Genomic DNA, 16,739 nt, shown 5'->3' with positions numbered 1-16,739 from the left:
AAAAGGATAGGCAGAAAATAAATGAGATTCAATTGGAATTAACACAAAAGGGTGGAAGAACTTAGCCCATCATTTTACCTTTATATATAGTAGTTAGATTTTGATAAGAGGACGAATCACCTTGTTTTATACTATTTTTAACGGCCGTAAAAGGCTCTATCTATAGATTGGAGGGCTAGGACGTTGTGGCACATCAAATGGACGGTTTGGATCATCCTATAGTGTGGTACAATACTTTTTGGAAAAAAAAAATACTCAGACTTTACAGGGTTACATCATATAAAAACTCAAAAAAGGAAAAATTGCCAATGGAGGACAACAAAGTACGAGAATTGCCAATGAGGGAACACTCTTTTGAAAAATTATAAAGGGAGGTCGAAAACAGGGTAATCAAGTCTAAAAATAGATTATCAAGTACGTAAACAGTGAAAACCTGACCAAAAGGCCTCTAGGGAGTTATCAAGTCTAAAAAGGGGTTATCAAGTATGTAAACAAGGATTATCAAGTTCATAAGGACTTGATAACCCATGTCTAGACTTAATAACCACTCGTGAGACTCAACAACTCTATTGAGAAGTTGATATCCCCAGGCAAGATTTGATAAGGTTGTTTAGGTTAGAGTTGTTAAGTCATATTTAGACCTGTTAACCAGTTGATAACCCTTTTTAGACTTGATAAACCCTAGGGGCATTTTGGTCAGGTTTTCCTACAAATTCCATTTTCAACCCCATTTATAATTTTTCAAACGAGTGTCCCCCATTGGCAATTCACGTATTCTGGTGTTCCCCATTTGCAATTTTTCCTTCATCCAAAGAATAATGATATGGTAACCGAATTGGGCACCGAGAGTGTAACCCAACAAAAACAAATAGCCTCTTAACACATTAGATTAGAATTAGGGCTACAACTCGGGTAGGGTGGGTCGGGTCGGGTCGGGTTTTTTTTCGGAAAACCCACGATTCCCAAACCCGGCCCTACCCATGATAAATCTCGGGTCGGGTCGGGTTTTTTCATGTTGACGCAATTTTTTAAGGAAAATTCTTGTTTGGCAAGGCAACTCAACTCATAGAAGTAGAAATTACACTCACAGTACACTTGAATCAAACAATGATGTAATTACACTCACATTACACTTGAATCAAACAATGTTGTAATCAAACAATGTTGTAATTACAATCAAACAATGCTGAATCAAACACTTGAATCAACTCAACTCATAGAAGCAGAAATTACACTCACATACAATAACAGTGGGTGCGTGGGTTTTAACTTTTAACTTTTAACTAACAATAGAAAAAAATGTACATACTATAACTTATGTAACTCGGGTCGGGTCGGGTCGGGCCCCTTCAAACCCGGCTCGACCCGAGATTCATGCGGGCTTTTGAATGCTTAACCCGGCTCGACCCGAAACCCATGAAACCTGAACCCAACCCAGGTTATTTTCGGGTCGGGTCGGGTAAAACCCGGCTCGAGTTGCAGCCCTAATTAGAATGAACTCATGAAGAGAGTAGTGACGTTATACTGAGAAAAGGAGTGCCGATATCAATTTCCCCTCATTATTGATGGTATTGGTAAAAGAGTGAAAGAGCAGGGAGATATTAGTAATTTAAGCAACTCATATATGACCTCTCTTCTTCCTCATTTCTAAACCCTAACCGCAGCCTGGATCTTCTTCTAGGTCTCTCTCTCTCTCTCCGTGTTTTTTGCCCACTTTTGACATTAATGCTAAAATCTTTCCCTTTTTCCTGTTTTCAGGGTTTCTTATTCTTCCGACCGGAAGAAGAAGAAGAATAAAGGGTAAGATCGTTTTTCTTGTCTTTTGTGAAGTTATTACCGTAATTTTCATATTTGCTTTTGAAATATTTGGCAAAATCGTTGAAAGGCCATAAAAGTTGCTCTAAAAGTTCGAACACGGGTGCACACATGTATTATAGAAATGGGTCCAAGATTTTCTTAAGAGTAATTGAGAAACAAAAATTACTTCCTCTTTGTTAACCTTGAAAAGATTTTCTTGGGTTTTAAGTCTAGTTTCAGGCACTATGTAAGAGGTTGTATAATCCCATTTATCACTAGACACTTGTTGTCGTCTCCTTGGGGTGGATTTGGCGGTGTAGGGGGGTATCAATCTATATTTTGATATTGATTATGGGAAATTGATGTAAGATGGTTTCTTAGTTAGATAGAAGTTGGGAGTTTTTTTTTTTTTTTTTTTGTCTTGTTAAGGGTTTTCTTAGGATTCTAGTTGAATATGGAAGTTAATAGTTAGGAAAATCCTATCGTCATTAGGACTAGTAGCTTGAGTAGGATGGGGAGAAGGATATTTGAAATCTGTAAAATGTGGTCATGTGGTGTATCCAGTTAGATCTTTCATTGAAAAATAAATCAGTTTCAATTTTTTATCATTTTTTTTTTTTTTTGTGATTCAAGGGTTTTATCAAAGGAGACAATGTTCTTCAACCGGTTGAAGGCAGTAGTGATCTTCCCCTTCTTTCCACATGCTTCCACTATGTCAGAAATTTAGCCCAAGATACAGTGATATCATTATCAATTTTCCTCTGTGGGGCAAAAGGTTTCTGATTTGGGTGCCACTCACCAGGGCTGTCCAATTGGGTGCATTTGGATGTAAACCAATATTACAATTTGGGTGTACACAGAAGCACGTCCTTGAATATCGTATTAGTTTTTTTTTTTTTAATTATCATATGTAAATTGTAAATTTTCTCTGCTGATCAATCCAGTGGGAAACTAGTTCTGTGGCAGATGGTCTTTACTCTGAAGGCACATTGAGTTTGTTGCGTTTTTGTTAGGCTTCAGTCCATCCTGCTAAATCTATCTCTCACTTGGTCATCTAGATAAAATTTGTTGCCTAGTAAAAGATTATTGTTGGGATATACAAGAATGGCATGTATGTGTGTCAGTCTTTACTCTGAAGGCACATTGAGTTTGTTGCGTTTTTGTTAGGCTTCAGTCCATCCTGCTAAATCTATCTCTCACTTGGTCATCTAGATAAAATTTGTTGCCTAGTAAAAGATTATTGTTGGGATATACAAGAATGGCATGTATGTGTGTCAGTTTTGGACTTTGCAGGCTGTCATTTTATTTTTCTAGAGACTTAAGCATGTTTTTTACTAGGTTTTTTCGTCTTATTTTTTCACAATTTAGATTCCATTGCCTAATAAAGGGTCAGGTAAGTAAGATCCTTGGACGTGAGATTGATGGAATTAAAATTAGTGCTCAGTTCATTTTCAAAAAAAAAAAAAGTGTTCAGTGGGGTGCTTTATACATTACGGATAGGAAATGTGCAAGCAGCCCGTGCATGAAATCAGCTTACGACATGGATAAGAAGCAACACTTGACTTTCTGATATGATTTATTCCCACCACTGATGGAGCCTTGTGTTATTGATATCATGCATGGTGAGATACAGTTTTGCAAGTTTAACTCTTGAACACAGTGAAATAAACCAATGGCATGCGTACTAAATTAAACAATTGGTCTTTCACATGCAATGTACAAACACACATTGTCGGATGGGTTTCACACACATGATGGACTTGCCCCTGCAACTGTATTATTCCATACTGTCTTTGTCAAGAACATCTATAAATTGGCCAATCTTGATTGGTAGTGTGTTATCACTTATTAGTGCCTAAAAATTTTGATCATTGGGAAGAACTTTTTTCATGGAGTTTGGTTCAAAAAAGGAAGGTTCTCTTCTTTTGAATCTAATAGCTTGGTGATATCATTGTTCAAATTCACAATTTGGTGACTTGATTTGGGAAACAAGCTATTCAAATGGCTATAGAGAGTGATCAGTTGGTCATATTGGATGTACAAGTGACTGTTCCTAAGAACGTGTTGATCAATTAGTAATTGTTGATTGAACAAAACATTGACATATATGAGCTCACAAGCTTGATGAAGGAAAACTCAAATACTCTGCTCACAAGCCCGTTGAATTAAAAATCAACACTCTCTTCATGTTATTTGCATGGCGAAGTGCTGCATTTCAAATCTTGCAGATGTGCTAAAGCTAAAAGTGTTAAGGAGTTAGAATCTCTCTTAGACATTTAGTATTGTAGTAGTACTTCAATGTTCTGTGTGCTCTGGATGAAGAAAACGTGACTAATGCTAGCATAGTGCCATGTAGCTCTCTGGCTTTGAAAAGGTGCTGGGTATTCCTTAGAATCATTTCTACTTGGTCCAATAATTCCTTACAGGCCTGAAGACTATGGTGTAGTGTGAAGACATGTTGTTTCTACTTGATCCAACGTTCATCTTCATGGCTGCACTTCAACTATGTGGACTAGGTCCACTCCTTCAAAATAAATATTTGTTGAGGGTTTGGTGGATTATGAGATTGATGGTTTGATTCGATAGCGGCCGGCACTCTAAGGTGATGTTAGAGGTTTTGTGTCAGCAATGACTATTTCTAGTCAAGTAACCATTTGATAACATAGGGTGGGAAAAAAGAAGTCAACTTTTCATTTTTTTTTGTTTTGAACCAATCATTATATAGAAGTTCGTTGAAGGAGGTATCCGAATTTGATGGATAAAGAGGAAAGTGCTACCTGAGTGTTGGGGGTTGGTGATTCCATGAGGTTCTTTGTAGACAAAGTTTCATATGCAAATAGAGTAACCTCACAATTTTGCATGAGTGAGTCTCCCTCCTAGGCATGCTAGCATACTAGAAACATTATTTTTCAAAAGAGGAGAGACATTATAAGATAGCTGTGAGGCCGGCCATGCTGTACGGCTCAAAATGTTGGGCCACCAAGAAGCTGCATGTGCATAAGATGAGTGTAGCGGAGATGCGAATTCTTAGATGGATGTGTGGCTATATAAGGTTAGATATAATTAAAAATGAAGACATTCGTAAAAAGGTGGGGGTGGCACAAATTGAGGAGAAGATGAGAGAGCACCGCTTAAGATGGTTTGGACATATCCAATGTAGCCCCTTTGGATGCTCATGTGAGAAGAGGTGACTCGTGCCAAATTGATGGAGTAAAAAGAGGTAGGGGCAGAACGAAAACAACTTGGGTAGAAACAGTGAGGAAAGACTTGATAGCTAGGAACATAACAGAGAACATGACCACCTTGGATAGGATAGAATGGAAGAAAATGATCCACGTTACGTAGAAGAACCCAACTAGAGTCAGGATTAGAGCCGGATAGATTCCTTTCACATTCTTCATGAAATTTTTCTAAAGGATTCATTTAGCCGACCCCAACTAATTTGGGACAAAGGCTTTGTTGAGTTGAGTCTCCCTCCTACCATACTTTCCCAAGATGATTGAGGATTACGGGTATGCCTTTAGTTTTCTTAGGACAGTACAGGGATTCGAATCCCTCTAGATGTCGCATTTTTATTTTCGTCTGTTGTAACAAACAATGGTCTTGTGTCCTTAGTTGTGTGTTGGACTTTGGAGTGTTTGATGCCCCGACATTCTGTTGGACAATGGTACATTCTGTTGGGCAATGGTAGCAACTAGCAAGTAAACCCAAATACTTACGAGGTACTTAGAAAGGAGGAATTTTGAATTGCAAGTAGGTGGGCGATCATCTATAATCTAAAGCAGGTGTCCTTCAATATTTCAGTAGGTCCTTCATTATATCGACTCAAATAGCTTTTTCTTTTTTAGGTGAAGACAAGCACATGGCTAAGCCATAAGGTACTAAACGATATAAAATGAAAATGATCATTTATATGTACTTTTTTCCCTTCATGGAAAGAATGATTTATCTTCTACAACCATGATTTTTTGAAAGATGTTATATGTTTTAGTGATATGGGATCTCCCAACTTTCTAATGCTATTAGATATTTCGCTTCAGAAAAACGAGAGTTATTTGTTGCCAATCTCATTTACTAGATACTGTTTTCAAAAAGAACATCTGTTAAGAAATGTGTCTTTCTTTTAGGGTCCGACATCTGTTTAGCTGTAACGAAAGCACACATTTTATTTCTGATCAACACGTTTGCAGAACATTTTTTTTGAATGTCAATGTATGCAACTCATAACATTGTATGCAACTCATAACATCCTCCTTGTTGCAATACGATGCCTTATTTGAAGTGTCTTTAGAGCAATAATTGTGGTATTTTTTGTGATTTTTAAACCTGGTATGCAATGCATATTTTAAATGTGGTTAAAATATATGCCTGCTTTGAAGTGTCTTTAGAGCAATACTTTTGGTTATTTTTTGTGATTTTTAAACCTGGTATGCAATGCATATTTTAAATGTGGTTAAAATATTCTTCAACTCAACTCAATTCAACTAAGCCATTGTCCCAAATGTGGTTAAAATATTCTTCTTGACTAAATATTTGCAGGGCTTTGAATAGTTTTAGCTCCTTGGATTAATGGTTATATTCTTGTGTTTCTCCAGTTTTAACTGATTTAAAGGTGTCAGTTTCTTCAGCAACCCATGGCCCCTCCTGTGAAAGGTATTATTGTCTATCTCTATTTTGTTACATACCCTTTTCAATATGTTTTTGTGCTTCCAGCAAAAGACCATTGTACATTTGTACTTTGGGATGCACTATACTTTATCTGACTGCATCCTCTAATATTGTGCTACACTTTCTGAAGTCATTTTCTGATTCAGTTTTGTATTACATTCTTTTAAGTTTTGGGTTACTAAATTTTTATCTTTTGCTAGTCATACTATAATTCTTGACTTCTTGTGTACGGAAGACTATCTAATTTAGGAAATGGATAATTCTGTGTGAGGTGTGACCTAACTTTCATGTTTATATGTTTTGCGCACTTTTTAAAAGCTCCCCGAGCCGGTCACCCTCTCGTCCGAGTCAAAGTTTTACCGTTGGAAATCAATGAAAATCACCTTGACTTGCAAGTTAGTAAAATTGACCACATCATTCATTGACTTGTCCAAGTTGCACTTGGTTTATCTTGGCTTAGTTTTTGAGCCTGAGGTCTTAAACACTTGTTCTGGTGACTATTTCTTTATGTTCGTGGTTTTCGTATCAACAAATTAATATCTATGAATTAAAATCAAGTACTGACCAATATTGTTGCTAATTAGTTGATGTGCTTGATATTTATAAATTATCCATTCAAATTGGCATCTTCTGGGTGTGTGGATAATTTATTTTGGTAGAGATTTGCCGAGAGAGAGAGAGAGAGAGAGAGAGAGAGAGAGAGAGAGAGAGAGAGAGAGGACTACTTGTAATGATTGGCTGGGCATAATTACAGGTTTCACACCCAGGCCATGTCCTTACATGGAATGAATATGATTTGCTTCCAAGTGTTCCTCAGTTGCTTTAATTATTCATTTTGATTTCAAGAATAATGATACTATGCAATGCATATCCTTTGTGCATTCCACAACTCAGGTTCGCCACATGTCCAGTCAAATACCAGAGAACTGGAAGAGCCATTAAAGGTTTTTAGGACAAAAAAACGAACGACACCATTGCCCTTGATTGTCTTCTCTTCCCTACTGAGTTCTGCAATGTCTTCTCCACTAGACCAACCCCGACCTTGCTACTGCAATTACTATATATGAAACCCCCACAGTGAGCTTTACTAGGATGTAAATTTGCTTATTTCTTATACAGCTCTACTGGAATCATACAGTCACTGATCTTTTGACTGGATCTTTTCTGCCCAACCGACCCCCATCTTGCAGTTACAATTGCTCATCTTTAATTACCTGTCTAGTCAAAGCCTCAGATCCCACTTCATTAACAGAGAGGCATGCATGTAAGGATTGCTTTGTGCTGAATTTTAGTTGGAAGCTGTAGAGGTAATCAGGCTTCTGGTTTTAGTGAACTGCTTCTTTTTTACTGCAAAACGTAGTCTTGGCTTCTGGTGATATGAGTGATGGTAGGGGAAGTGAGGTTCCAACTGTCAATCGCTTTCTGTGGCTAGATCAGGTTGTTCCTGCCTCTTTTGAAGAGATCTCTGCTTTGTCGTCTATGTACCTGCCTTCTGAAATATACACAAAGTGGCAAAGAATGTCACAAATTCTATTCCAAGCTGAAATATACATATGGTGGCAATAATAATCTGGCCTGTTTTACCACGGATCTTGGGTAGTCTCCTGCTACCGTTTTCTTTGTCTCGGTGTTTGTTTCTTTTCTGAATCTTTGCATGTTTCTTCTTTTCTGCCTCTAGTTGAGAATGGTATCCCATGCTTGCATTCGCCTTTTACTAGCCTATGTGACAAATATCTCCAATATTTTCAAAATATAGCGATTTTATCACGATAATTTGATAAAACAAAAAAAAAAAAACAAAATAATCCCGAGAATTAAAAAAATGTAGCTATATTTTCATTTACCCCAATAATATCCTGATAATATCGCAATATCCCCAGACCCCACAATGGCGGGAGCCTCGTGCACTGGGTCGCTATTTTTATTTATACATTTTTAAATAGTTTTATTTTATTGTATTTTCTTGATGTAAACCTGAAACTATAAAAAAGATTAATCTATCCATAGATTTTTCACTTGTGGAGAAATTCCCGAGAACGATCTTTGTGACATAGCTACTATCAACATTTTCATTGAAGTACTATTGTTCGTTGCTCTGCAGCTGCGGCCACAAAGAAAGCTGATCCAAAGGCACAGGCCTTGAAGGCCGCTAAGGCTGTGAAATCAGGTGCCTCAAGCTTAAAGAAGAAGGCCAAGAAGATTCGGACGTCAGTCACATTTCATCGGCCCAAGACATTTAAGAAAGAAAGGAACCCTAAATACCCTCGTATTAGTGCACCCCCGAGGAATAAGCTTGATCATTATCAAATACTCAAATATCCCCTCACTACCGAGTCTGCGATGAAGAAAATCGAAGACAACAACACTCTGGTTTTCATTGTTGACATTCGTGCGGACAAGAAGAAGATCAAGGCTGCGGTCAAGAAGATGTACGACATTCAAACCAAGAAAGTGAATACCTTGATCAGGTAAGTTTCTACCTTGCTTTCAACTTTTCAAGTATGTTTTTGTCTTCATCACTTGTTTTTTCCGCTGGTAACTTCATTATTGCCACTAGTTTTTTACCATTAAAACAGACCTCATTATTGCCAGTTTGCCACCAATCCAATTATACAATAACTAAGCAGTTATTTTCCATTTTGAGCACGAGGAAGATCTGATATTTGGAGGATATGTAGTTTTATTTGCCACTGAATTTCACAAAAGGATTTTAAGCTTATAACTACAACCTTCTAACTGTTAACAATTTTGACACCTTGGTGTAAGCTTGTAATCTACAGTTCTAAGGTCCTGTTTGTTTGAGATTGTGGCAACTGATTGTCACCCCCCAATCCAGTTATTAGACCCAAAATTAATGTAATTTTGACTTCCCTAATCGGATTGGGGCGTGGCAATTGAGTGTCATAATCCCAAACGAACAGGGCATAAACATGTCCTGTTTATTTTAATCGATTGTGATTAAGTTTTTTGTCTTCTTCCCTAGACATCTTATTTATCATAAACAGTTTTCTTATTTTTATAATGTTGAACAGTTGCCTCTACCCAACCTTACTCATTTGGCTCTCCTTTTTTATAAATTTTCAGGCCTGATGGGACCAAAAAGGCATATGTGAGGTTAACACCAGACTATGATGCCTTGGATGTAGCAAACAAGATCGGCATTATCTAAATTCGGTTCTTGATTTCTACCAAGTGTTTGCCATTTTAATCTGGGTAGCTGTAGCTAAACTTTGCAGTTTTATTTAGAGCTTTGAACAGGGGGACAGGAGTGAAGTTCCCTGAACAAAATTTTGTGCTCCTCAGAGTTACACTTTCCTAGTCTATTTATCTAAATTAGCACTGTGGGTTAGACGACAACAGGAAGCTCGTTTGAGAATATGGTCTTCTATATGAATTTGTTATGAAACCTTTCAGATGTGCTTGTCATTATGCTATTTTCTTAGCCACTTTCGTGGAAAGCCATTTCATGCCCGGCTTTTGCATGTGATGACAGCCGTACATGTTGACATTTTGGCAGATTTTGTCTTTCTCATTTAATTCATCTGACATGGCTGTCATCACATGCAAAAGCCGGGTGTGAAATGGCTTTTTGCCAAAGTGGCTAGCAAATCTCTCTTAGTTTTTAGTACTTCTGCTTTCCCATGTTTGGTTTAGGGGTGCAATTAATGTTGATTTTTGGTAATTCAGGTAGAGCTTTTACCATAAACTCGATTTGGGTTTGCCTTGATTCCACTTCATTTTTCAGCAAAAGCTCAATCTGGCCCGACCCAAGTTACACCGGTAGTTGTGCTACTGCTAGTGTGTCATTCCCCCAACTTACATTTGGCCTTATCATCACTGTAGACTGGTGGTTCGATTCTGAACTGGGTATCTTGTGGGACCATTGTGGATGGAAGATGATACAAAGATTACATTGGTATTGGCCATCAGCAAACAGAAAGAACTACACTGATTTGCAGTAAGCCTTCCGATGGTTTATGATCATCTTGTAGTTTTTGGATTCTGGCAATGTTACATTCGTGCTGCTTAATCTTCATTGTTGCAGGACTCTTGATATGGTGGGGTGCCATGTAGATGGTTCATAGCCTAAAACTCCCAGCAAAATTCAAGCAAAAACCGTCAACCATGTCTCTCTCTCTCTCTCCCTCTCTCTCTCTCTCTCTCTCTCTCTCTCTCTCTCTCACACACACACACACACACACACACACACACACACACACACACACACGCTTGACTGCCCCCCGACCATGGCTCAAAAGCCCATCTGCTCTACCAAAAGTACCGTCATACTAAAGCCTTTTTAAAAAGTACCATCTTACTAAAAACTTCTCGAATTAGAGGCTTAGAGCAGTGAAACCTTCTTGGAAAGTACTAATGTTGACTTAAACCAGGCAGGTGTTCTCATTATTGCAAATTTCCAACTAATACCCACTTATATAAATAAATTTATAATCTCTCATATCGTATTGCTAGGCCAGGAACCGCATTGTTCCTATGTTGGTTATTTATAATCTATTATTTCTAACACTAATAAAGAAAAATAGAAAAATCTAGTGATATAAGATAAGACAGAGAACCTTCTTTGAAAATGATGTTAAAAGTACATATACTGTACAGTACTTTATGCAGCTACAACATAAGAGACTGGAGAAAAAAGAAAATAGAAAAGAAAGCGGTTGTCAAAATTCACAGATCCTAATCGCATTTCATACCCTTAGCACTCTGACAGGATTGGAGGGTGTGTGTACAATGTTTCTAACCAAAAGAGTGAAAGACCATCAACTTCATTGGAGGGTGTGTGTACAATGTTTCTAACCAAAAGAGTGAAAGACCATCACCTTCTCAAATGGCAAGTGTAAGACCGTTCATCTCTTTCTACCCACTCTCTCTTAGTATTAGATGCTAAAAAAGAAATGAAATTTAAGGGATGTCGAGATTGAAAGAAAAGTCGGGTGGTAGACTTAATTTCCAATACTTAATATGCTGTCATAATTTAAATAAAAAGTTGCCACCAGAAATATAAAATATAAGAGGCCTAACTTTACTGTAAATCGTCAGGTCAGAAATAATAATACATTGCATGAGAATGAATTTAACTTTGGCATAGTAAATTTCAAGATTAACATTTTGGACTGCTTGAATTTAACTATTGGATGTGCCCCCACAAAACTTGCACTCTGTTATCTCTAACTCTGATTGAGGATGTTTAAGACAATCGATTTTGTCCAAGAATGCTGACCTGTGGATGTTCAACACCTCGCTGAAAAACTCATCTTTGCATGTTTTGATTTCTATGGTATCAAATTTCTTGAAGAAGACCCCTCTACGAGACTGTAATCGTGTTTATGTAGAGAACCCACATTCTGATGATCATTCACAATTTCAGGAGAAGAAACCACACTAACAACTGGCTCCTCAAACTCCGGTTCCAATCGATCCTCATGCGTTGGACCTTGCCAAATTACTGGATTTTGATCAGTCTCAGAGCCAAGAACTTGGTAGCCCACAAATCTTTCTCCATAAGTTTCTTCCCTTCTAAGAGTCTCCAACAAGGTGAACATAGAAAGAGAATAGTCATGGTGAGTAAAGTTGTGTATAACATTTGATCTGCAAAGTGGACAACTAGAGTGAGTCTGAAACCAAGTGTCAATGCAAGAAATATGAAAGACATGAGCACAGCTGGGCAGAAGTCTCAGCCATTCGCCTTCTCCAAATTCCCCCAAACAAACTGAACAATCACTCTCACTCTGATAACCCGTTTTGGCATTGGTATTCTTGTATTGAATTACAGGAAGTGCACGCAGAATAGTGAAATCCAGACCTCGGCTTTGGAACTGTAAAGAGTCATCTGTGTTGGCCTCATTTAAAAGCCGTCCTTGACGGGGATCTCTTGAAAAGGGAGGTCCATTGAAGTGAAAGCAATGTGTTCCAAAGATCTTGTAGTAGCATAAGAAGAGGAAGATTATGCAAATTGATCCAACCAAGGCGATGAGAATTGGGTTCCAGGAATACTGAGGCCCTCCTGGTGATGGTGTTGGAGGTAAAGGCATGTTCTCTGAAGGTTGTGAAAGGATTTTTTTTCCCATTTGTGATGTGTTTAAATGTTTTTTTTTCCCAAGGTTTTGAGGGACCCAGAACCGTATAGAGCTGAAAACAAGGATCTCGATGAGACCAATGCAGGGATGAAGACAAATGTCTCTTGTTTGGTGTTATTTCCGAGGGCAGTCACCTAACTGAGATGAAAACTGGAACCTTAGTATTGAAAATATAAAAGCAGTTTAGAATGAATCATTCTCTGTTTTCCTTGTCTTATTGGATGGAAATATATTCAAAACCAAAGTCCACCAGGGGAAACAAGCTGCATTTGAAATTAATAATTTTGGAGTTGTGCTCTCCTTCAAATGTTCAAAGCATATCCTTAAAAAGCATATAAATCTCATCTGATTGAACATGTTTTCTATACAGACTGACAAAAATATAAACCTTATTCCTGATCTCATTCTAGCTGCAACTAGGAACTCTATTCATCCTTTTCTCCATTTCTTTTCTGATTATTGAGACATTCTGAGACTTCTACCTGCTCCAGACTCTACATTCAACACCAAATTTAAGACAATGCATCCCTAGGAACGCGAGCCAGGATATTTTCCGATGCATACTCAGTGAGTTCTGTATTGGAATGGAGCTCACAACCACCAATCAAGCATTCCAAAACCCGATTCCTGGACCGAAAGGGAGCTCTTTAAGAAACCTCCTCGCATCCTTGAAAGTTCAAGAGCATGGGAGTAAATCAACCATACAAGTGTAGTGCTCAGCTCTTATCATCCTATGGCACTTCAATCCTCGCCTGATCAAAATATGAACAGTCCTCATCAACAAAGCCTGTGTGGTTGCAAGTGAGCAACACGAAAACAAGAGTAGCACCATTTAATCTCAAACCTGTGTCCGGGATCCTTTCAAAGACATCCAAAGCTTCCTTTCCTCGTCTGTTCTGTGCCTACCCACAGATTAGAGAATTCCGATAAACAACATTTCTTTCGGATGGTCTATCAAAAGCTTGGAGACCATCTTCCGTGCTTCCACATTTTGCATGAAAGCTCATTAGAGAATTAACAGCAAAACCGGCGTGTTTAGTCAAAGATTTAATAGCATTGGCATGAAAACTCTTGCTCATTCCGAGAACTGCTATATTGGCGGCAGCGCTGAAAGCAAAAGAAAACTTTCGATTCGTTAGGCCTCACTCCTTCCCTACACATCTCAATGATACGATTTAGACTCTTCATTCAAACCTGTTTGGCTATATCCGTCAATCATTGCATTCCAAGAAACCACACTGTTCTCAGGCATGTGACCGAAAAGCCGAAGAGCTTAACATGAATCTCTCATTCTTCAGGTGCCCACAAATCAATGTGGTGTTGGAAACAACATTAGTATCTTCCTATCATACCCAATTTCGCATAATGATCAAGAATTGAGCTACCCACAAAGACATTAGACTGAAGACCAAACTTTGTTGCACGATCATGGAATTGATTTCCAGCATTGTGGTCTTGAAGCCCGTGCATGTGTGAAGGTGCCAAAGGTGAATTGGTTATGCCTAACACCCATGAAAAGCACACAAAAAAAGAGACGGATAGCATTACTAAGACGATGACGGTGTGTGAAGATGTCAATGATGGCTGTGGGTGAGACCAAATCCCAGTCAGGCATAATGTCACACAGTTGACAAGCCTTGGAGAATGCCTTGGATTTGACTAACAACCTGTGATTCAGTGACTGAAATACCTACTTTAAGCACTTCATAACAGATTTTATCTTATTCGTTTACTTCATTTGATGTAGCTGTTCTCTCCTCCAAGTCGGCCACGAAATGGCTTTGTGAGAAATTGCCTCACAAATCCCAGGTAACAAACTAAAGGAAAAAAGGGGGCAAACCCATACATTGCCCCACCTTTCCTCTTTTTAAACTGATAGAATTGTTCTCTTCTTGTGTATCTACTCTTAACAAGAAAGTCCTCTTTTCTTTGCTCCCAAGATAAGCCCTCAATCACAGGATCAACATCGAATCTAGTGGCTGAGAATACATGACATAAACATAATATGAGGGGAGAAATACCAAAATTGCCCTCATATGTAATATGGAGCAGTAAGTAGGGCTGCAACTCGGGTCGGGCGGGTCGGGTTTTGGAGAACCCAACCCTACCCGAGAAATATCTCGGGTCGGGTCGGGTCAGGTTTTTTTCTGGAAAACCCACGATTCCCAAACCCGGCCCTACCCATGATAAATCTCGGGTTGGTTCGGGTCGGGTTGGGTTTTTTCACGTTGACGCAATTGTTTAAGGAAAATTCTTGTTTGGCAAGGCAACTCAACTCATAGAAGCAGAAATTACACTCACATTACACTTGAATCAAACAATGATGTAATTACACTCACATCACACTTGAATCAAACAATGCTGTAATTAGATGTTGTAATTACAATCAAACAATGCTGAATCAAACACTTGAATCAACTCAACTCATAGAAGGAGAAATTACACTCACATACAGTAACAGTGGGTGCGTGGGTTTTCACTTTTAACTTTTAACTAACAATAGAAAAAGTTTTGTAACTCGGGTCGGGTCGGGCCCCTTCAAACCCGGCTCGACCCGAGATTCATGTGGGCTTTTGAATGCTCAACCCGGCTCGACCCGAAACCCATGAAACCTGAACCCAACCCAGGCTATTTTCGGGTCGGGTCGATGCGGGTCGGGTAAAACCCGGCTCGAGTTGCAGCCCTAGCAGTAAGTCTTCAAGAAAATATGGAGACAAAATAATGTCGAAAAGCCTGCACATAAATTCCATCACCTTCATCACATTGAGAGAATTCCCCCCCAATAATGAAATGACTCATCAGAATATAAATTCAGTAACTGAAGACCAACATGGACATGACTAACCAAGAATATAAACAGTGGACCTTGGCTATGAAATTATTGAAACTGCCTTTAAAGCAACACCATGATACTCATTACAAGGCAGAAAGTTTAAAATCCCCTGGTTTCAAATTCAAATTGTATGGACCTTAAGTATGTTTCAGTCTATCATAAAAGCCATTACAAAGCAGAAAAGTTTAATTTCCGCAAGTTTCAAAAGTCAAATTGTATGGACCTTAAGTAGGTTTCAGTCCAACGACGTGTGTGACAATGTTCACTGATAATTGGAAGAATTAACATTGCACCTAACCTGGTTTATATAATGAAAGAAGAGATATCCTTGTTCTAATGAAGGAAACTAGTGATAATCCAATTAAAGGAGTAATTGAAGGTTAGGTTGGAAACTTGAAACCACATTCACACTGAAAAGATGAATTTCTACCATGGCCATAAAAGTCAATTGTCTTATCACCAGACAAGAGAAATGGGTTGGTGATTGTCATACTTTTGGACGTAAAGTGTTGTTGGTTTCACTGGACAAATACTTAAAAACAATTCCTTCAGAGAGGAGTCATTAAACTTTGAATTTGGGTCATCCAGCATTTGACACTGAGCTAGTTTCAACAGTAGGGTTTTGCAAGTGATAGCTCAATTCGATTGTAATTTTAGTACTCTGTTGACTGGTCAATTGTAGTAAGAGAACTTCCGACCAGTATGATCTTTCAATGAATTTACCACATAAACAATCTGGACAAAAACTGTTTTGAAAACTGTCCGAGGTTTGATAAAACACAACAATCAGAGAAATTAGACATAAAAAATAACTATAGAACACGAGATTTACATGGTTTGTCACATTGTGTGAGTACATCCATGAGCAAAGGTGATCTAAGATCTTCCCACCATAGGAGAAGAATACATAATACAAGTTACCCAAAAGGTCTACAACCAAGACTTTATCTAAAATCCCAAAAACCTAATCCTAATATAAAAGCTTTCTCCCAAAGGTAGAAACTAAATGACCTTGGGCCTCTCCCTCATGACTCCCCAGCACTTTATTAGGGGGTTCAAATGGGGGCATGGGAATATATATGAGATAGAATTCGAAAATAAACATAAAATAAAGGGATGGCAATTTCATCATAAAATGAAGGACATATCCCTATGTGCAAACCAGGCAATTTTTTCTTTAATTTGTGTTCTCCAACTCCTCCTGCTCTTCAACAACTTTGCAATTCTGCTTTAATCATATTGGAAAAAGGGCGGTGCAAGCAGGTGAGTTCTTTGAAGCCATGAGAATCATTTATAATGTCTGTTCATACAAGTAATGAAGTAGAAGCCCAAATCTCACATTGAGC

At 38.3% G+C, this 16,739-nt stretch overlaps 2 protein-coding genes and 1 pseudogene across 6 annotated transcripts; 1 reads left to right on the top strand and 2 right to left on the bottom strand.

Annotated features, from left to right (window-relative positions):
- The first annotated feature begins 1,621 nt into the window (after positions 1 to 1,621).
- Positions 1,622 to 12,860, top strand: LOC143873102 (large ribosomal subunit protein uL23-like). Of its 5 annotated transcripts, XR_013247849.1 has the most exons (8): positions 1,622 to 1,681; positions 1,759 to 1,800; positions 6,393 to 6,450; positions 8,567 to 8,933; positions 9,550 to 9,678; positions 10,211 to 10,423; positions 10,511 to 10,592; positions 11,852 to 12,677. XR_013247849.1 is itself a non-coding variant. In XM_077376787.1 (6 exons), the coding sequence occupies exons 3-5, from the start codon at positions 6,432 to 6,434 to the stop codon at positions 9,632 to 9,634; spliced, it is 471 nt and encodes a 156-aa protein (XP_077232902.1). In that variant the 5' UTR covers positions 1,622 to 1,681; positions 1,759 to 1,800; positions 6,393 to 6,431; the 3' UTR covers positions 9,635 to 9,678; positions 10,211 to 10,592. The 5 variants fall into 5 exon arrangements, 3 of the variants coding, with proteins under 3 accessions (XP_077232902.1, XP_077232903.1, XP_077232901.1); XR_013247855.1 differs by lacking the exon at positions 10,511 to 10,592 and having other exon boundaries at positions 11,852 to 12,860; XM_077376787.1 differs by lacking the exon at positions 11,852 to 12,677 and having other exon boundaries at positions 10,211 to 10,592.
- Positions 11,484 to 12,664, bottom strand: LOC143873086 (RING-H2 finger protein ATL57-like). The gene has a single exon (XM_077376785.1). It carries the CDS (start codon positions 12,549 to 12,551, stop codon positions 11,757 to 11,759), a length of 795 nt encoding a protein of 264 aa, XP_077232900.1. The 5' UTR covers positions 12,552 to 12,664; the 3' UTR covers positions 11,484 to 11,756.
- Positions 12,744 to 14,404, bottom strand: LOC143891841 (pentatricopeptide repeat-containing protein At5g42450, mitochondrial pseudogene; annotated as a pseudogene).
- Positions 14,405 to 16,739: the final 2,335 nt, after the last annotated feature.

The sequence above is a fragment of the Tasmannia lanceolata genome, unplaced genomic scaffold (assembly GCF_043159265.1).
Source record: "Tasmannia lanceolata isolate RefF3 unplaced genomic scaffold, GAP_Taslan_0.1 ptg000002l, whole genome shotgun sequence".
Lineage (NCBI taxonomy): Eukaryota > Viridiplantae > Streptophyta > Magnoliopsida > Canellales > Winteraceae > Tasmannia > Tasmannia lanceolata.
The sequence above is the reverse complement of the archived record's forward strand: the minus strand, read 5'-3'. Positions and strand labels throughout refer to the sequence as shown.